Below are 3,623 nucleotides of genomic sequence, written 5' to 3' on the forward strand. Positions count from 1 at the left end.
GCTCTCGCCCGCCCGCGGGTCCCACGGACGGCCCCGGCCAGCGCCGCCCACTCACTTTCTAGATAGTCCTCTAGGTACAACATCGCGGCCTTTAGCGCTTGGGGGACGAGGGGATCCAGGGGTTTATTTGTGTCACTCGCTGTCGCCGGAGTTTTGTCCCTTCCAATATGGCGCCTCCGCTAGCAGCGCCCGCTCGGCTTCGGTGGGAAAAAAAAAAGAAAAGGGGAAAAAAAAAAACCACTTTGGCGCCTGACGGCGCTTGCCTCACTGCCGCCCGGGGCTGTCATTGGCTGGCTGGGGCGGTGACGTAGGCCGGCCGTGCCTGTGCCCGCGCCGTTGTGGGAATTGTAGTTTTCCTCCCTCGGCAGCGAGCTAGCCCGCTGGCAGTTCTTCACACGGAAACTACAAGTACCAGGCGCCATGGCGAGGGTTGCGCAACAGAGTCCCAACTGCGGTGCCCGTGTTTATTTGTTGCTTTTTGCACCGGCTTGGACGGGAGTCGTCTGCGGCTGCCTAGCGCCGCTAGGAACAACTTTTCCGCTTTCCCTGCGCCTGCGACGGCCCCGCTGCGTGTGAGTCGCCGGCCTCGAGGAGCGCGGGGGGAACAGCGGAGGTTCCAGCGCTAGAACCCCCGCAAGGTCAGGCAGGCGGGGCTCTTCGGTAAAACAGAACTCGCTGCTGGAACCCAGCCTCCGTGTCCGCTCCCCAAAATGTAAACAGGACGTCTCATGGGCTTCCATGTCGCTCAAGGAGTTTATTTTAAACATGGGGTGACTATTTCCCATGTTAAAAAGAATGCACAAATAGTTCTCAGTAGTTTCTCATCTATTCCATTTTGCGGTCCGTCTCGTCGTCATTCTAATGAAATGGATCTATACGTACAGCCTGCACCCGCTATATATATATATATAATCTAGCAGAAATAACGGACGGAGCCTTCGTGTCTAATGGGCTGTGCTTGGAATAACTTTATGCTGAGCCAATAGCCTGTATCGGACGTCTGTAGTCCTGTGCGTTGTCTTTTTGGATGTTTGGACACCACTTCTCTAATGTTCATCCGTGATAGTCCTTCACGGATCAGTTTTCCTCTTAAAAACTTTTGCACTCAATAAAGGTTGGCTATTACTTTCCACCTGTCTTTAACTCTCTTCGTGTTTCCTGCGTCCCCCCCCCCCCCCCCCCCCCCCCCCCCCCCTCCTTGACATTTTCTTGTGCTGAAGACGTTTTTACTGCTCTTAATCAGGATACTTAGCTGTCAGATTCATGAACCCCAAAGGAAATTAACCGCAATCCTAATAACAATTACCTAATTTATTTTTTGTGCTTATATTTAAAATCGAATGACTTCAGTCTTCCTCCCACCCTCCCCTTCCTTCCTTCTTCTGGCTGCTTTTAAGATCTCTGATATTATCCCAGTTTCAAAGCAGTGAATCCAGGTATAATTCCTTCCTTCCTTCCATCCACCCTTCCACTTCCCTCTTCTCACCACCCCTCCCTTCCCCTCCTTCCCTTTCTTTCCTCCTTTCTTTCTTTCCTTTCTCCCTCCCTTCCTCTCTTTCCTCATACATGTACTAGAGGCCCGGTGCACAGCACGTTGAAAGGAAATTCATTAGAAGGTGGCCAACAGGACAGGACTGGGCAAGATGTGCTGGACAGGCTCTGGAGCCAACCTCCTGCAGTCCCTCGCCCGGCCGCACCTGGGGCATCTACAGAGTGAGCCAGGTCCCTCTGGCAGGTGGGGTCCCTCAGCCTGGCCTGTGGGAATCGGGCCAAAACCAGCAGCCTGCATTCTGACATGCCCTGAGAGGTCCAGGAGTGCGAGAGGGCACTCTGTAAAGTTGCTGTCGCTGGGCAGCTCCTGTGTTGAGTGGCTGCCTCCTGGTGGTCAGTGGGCATCATGGCTACTGGCCGGTTGGCCCATTGGCCAATTGCTTAGGCTTTTATATATATAAATTTTTAACCATGTTTAGGATTTGACAGAATTCCTGAATCTCAGGATTAGTGGACTGCAGCAATTCTAGAAAATTCTCAACCATAATATCTTCAGTGTAGCTTATTTTCCATTTCCTTCATTATCTCTTAGAATACCTCTAAAACAGGGCTCATTGCGTTTATCTTTATCTTTTTCTTTTTTTAATCTTCATAGGGGGCTGTGTTTTACTGATTTTTATTTATTTATTTATTTATTTATTTATATATGGTCCATCTCAATTTTCATACACTTTGTGTTTTTGGAAGTTCTGTTTGGTTTTCTTTTCAAGCCATGTTCAAATTTCTTATACAAGTTAAGCATAGTCTACATTGTGCCTGTTAAAATCCAATACTGAAAATTGCATGGGCATTTTGTACAGTCTGCTGTTTCTTCTGGCTTTTGCTCCTGGTGCCTGTTTCCTTGTGGCTTGTTTCTGGGGTTGTAACTATGGGGATTCTTTGAGACCTGAATTCAAAGTGCGTTTTCCTAGAGAGTATTAGAATTTGCTATTGCAAGTTGCTAGGAGGCAACAAAAACCCTAGAACTAAATTCAATATTTCATTTAAGATTTATTGAATTTCACAGGTAAATTGAATTGGGGCCTTATGCCAAGTAGCTTGTTATACATGCTGAAGGGAAATTTTTTTTCCCTCTCCTGGTTCCCAAGGTCAAGACAGACATGTTTCCTTACTGACCTGTACATCAGGTTTTGTTTTTTGTTGTTTTTTTTTTCTGATTCACTTTTACACTGGGAATGTAGCCCTTTGGGGCCCCAGATTTTTATCTCCTATTAAATTTCTCCTTTTAGATGGGCTCTTGGCTTTATTTCCCGACCCTCACAACTGCACAGCTATCAAAGTAGAAGACCTAGGTGTACAGAATTTAACAGATAATAGAAGAAATAGAAGTGCATCATTTCAGCTGGTGGCTCTGTTGGTTGGAGTGTAGTCCCGTATACCAAAAAGTTACAGGTTCCATTTTCAGTCAGGGCACATACCCAGGTTGCAGGTTCAATCCTGGTTGAAGCACGCGGGGGAGGCAACCAATCAATGTTTCCCTCTCAACTCCTCTCTCCCTCCCTCCCTCCCTCCCTTCCTCCCTCCCTTCCCCTAACCCTTCCTCCCTCTCTCTAAAAATCAGTGAAAACATATCCCCAGGTGAGGATTTAAAAAAGAGTATCATTTCAGTGTAAACTGAGTTTCTTCAGTGAGCTTTTCATACTAAGGAAAATGAGATAATAGATGGTTCCCAGTTCAGTTACTATAGATACACACTCCAAAGAAACTAAAAAATAATAACACGAAACACTATATATTTTTCTTGATGAATGTAATTCTTATTTTGGGACCATGTATCAGCTGCAGAAAAAACTGATTGCTTCTTACATCATTAGGTCATAAGTAGATAACCATTTAAAGTGGTTGCCCACTTACAGCCACGACTGCATGTCTAGGCTGTGCCCTCATTGACAAGGTAGACCATATGCGTATTACATTATTAGGTTCCCTAATCATAGCTCATTCATTTAACAGGGACAGGCCAGAGTGGGGTATATTAGATACACTCTTTGGGGATTTGAAGCTGGGAATGAAGAGACTTGGCGACCGAAGAAATTGAGGCAGAATTGTATTAATTGCAGCACAATACATTG

The 3,623-nt window shown here is 46.5% G+C and overlaps 1 protein-coding gene across 4 annotated transcripts in view; it reads right to left on the bottom strand.

Annotated features, from left to right (window-relative positions):
* Positions 1–220, bottom strand: part of ING3 (inhibitor of growth family member 3) — a 44,561-nt gene extending 44,341 nt beyond the window's left edge. For 2 of the 4 annotated variants that reach the window (XR_001512725.1, XM_006756830.2), the window contains exon 1: positions 56–220. Coding sequence is in view for 3 of the 4 variants with exons in the window: in XM_006756830.2 (XP_006756893.1) it covers positions 56–83 (28 nt within the window). In the remaining variant the exon portion in view is untranslated. The remainder of the gene's footprint in view (positions 1–55) is intronic. The other 2 variants (XM_015559475.1, XM_006756831.2) reach the window with 2 other exon arrangements.
* Between the last annotated feature and the right edge of the window lie 3,403 nt (positions 221–3,623).

This window comes from Myotis davidii, unplaced genomic scaffold, assembly GCF_000327345.1.
Source record: "Myotis davidii unplaced genomic scaffold, ASM32734v1 scaffold654, whole genome shotgun sequence".
NCBI classification, from domain to species: Eukaryota; Metazoa; Chordata; class Mammalia; order Chiroptera; family Vespertilionidae; genus Myotis; species Myotis davidii.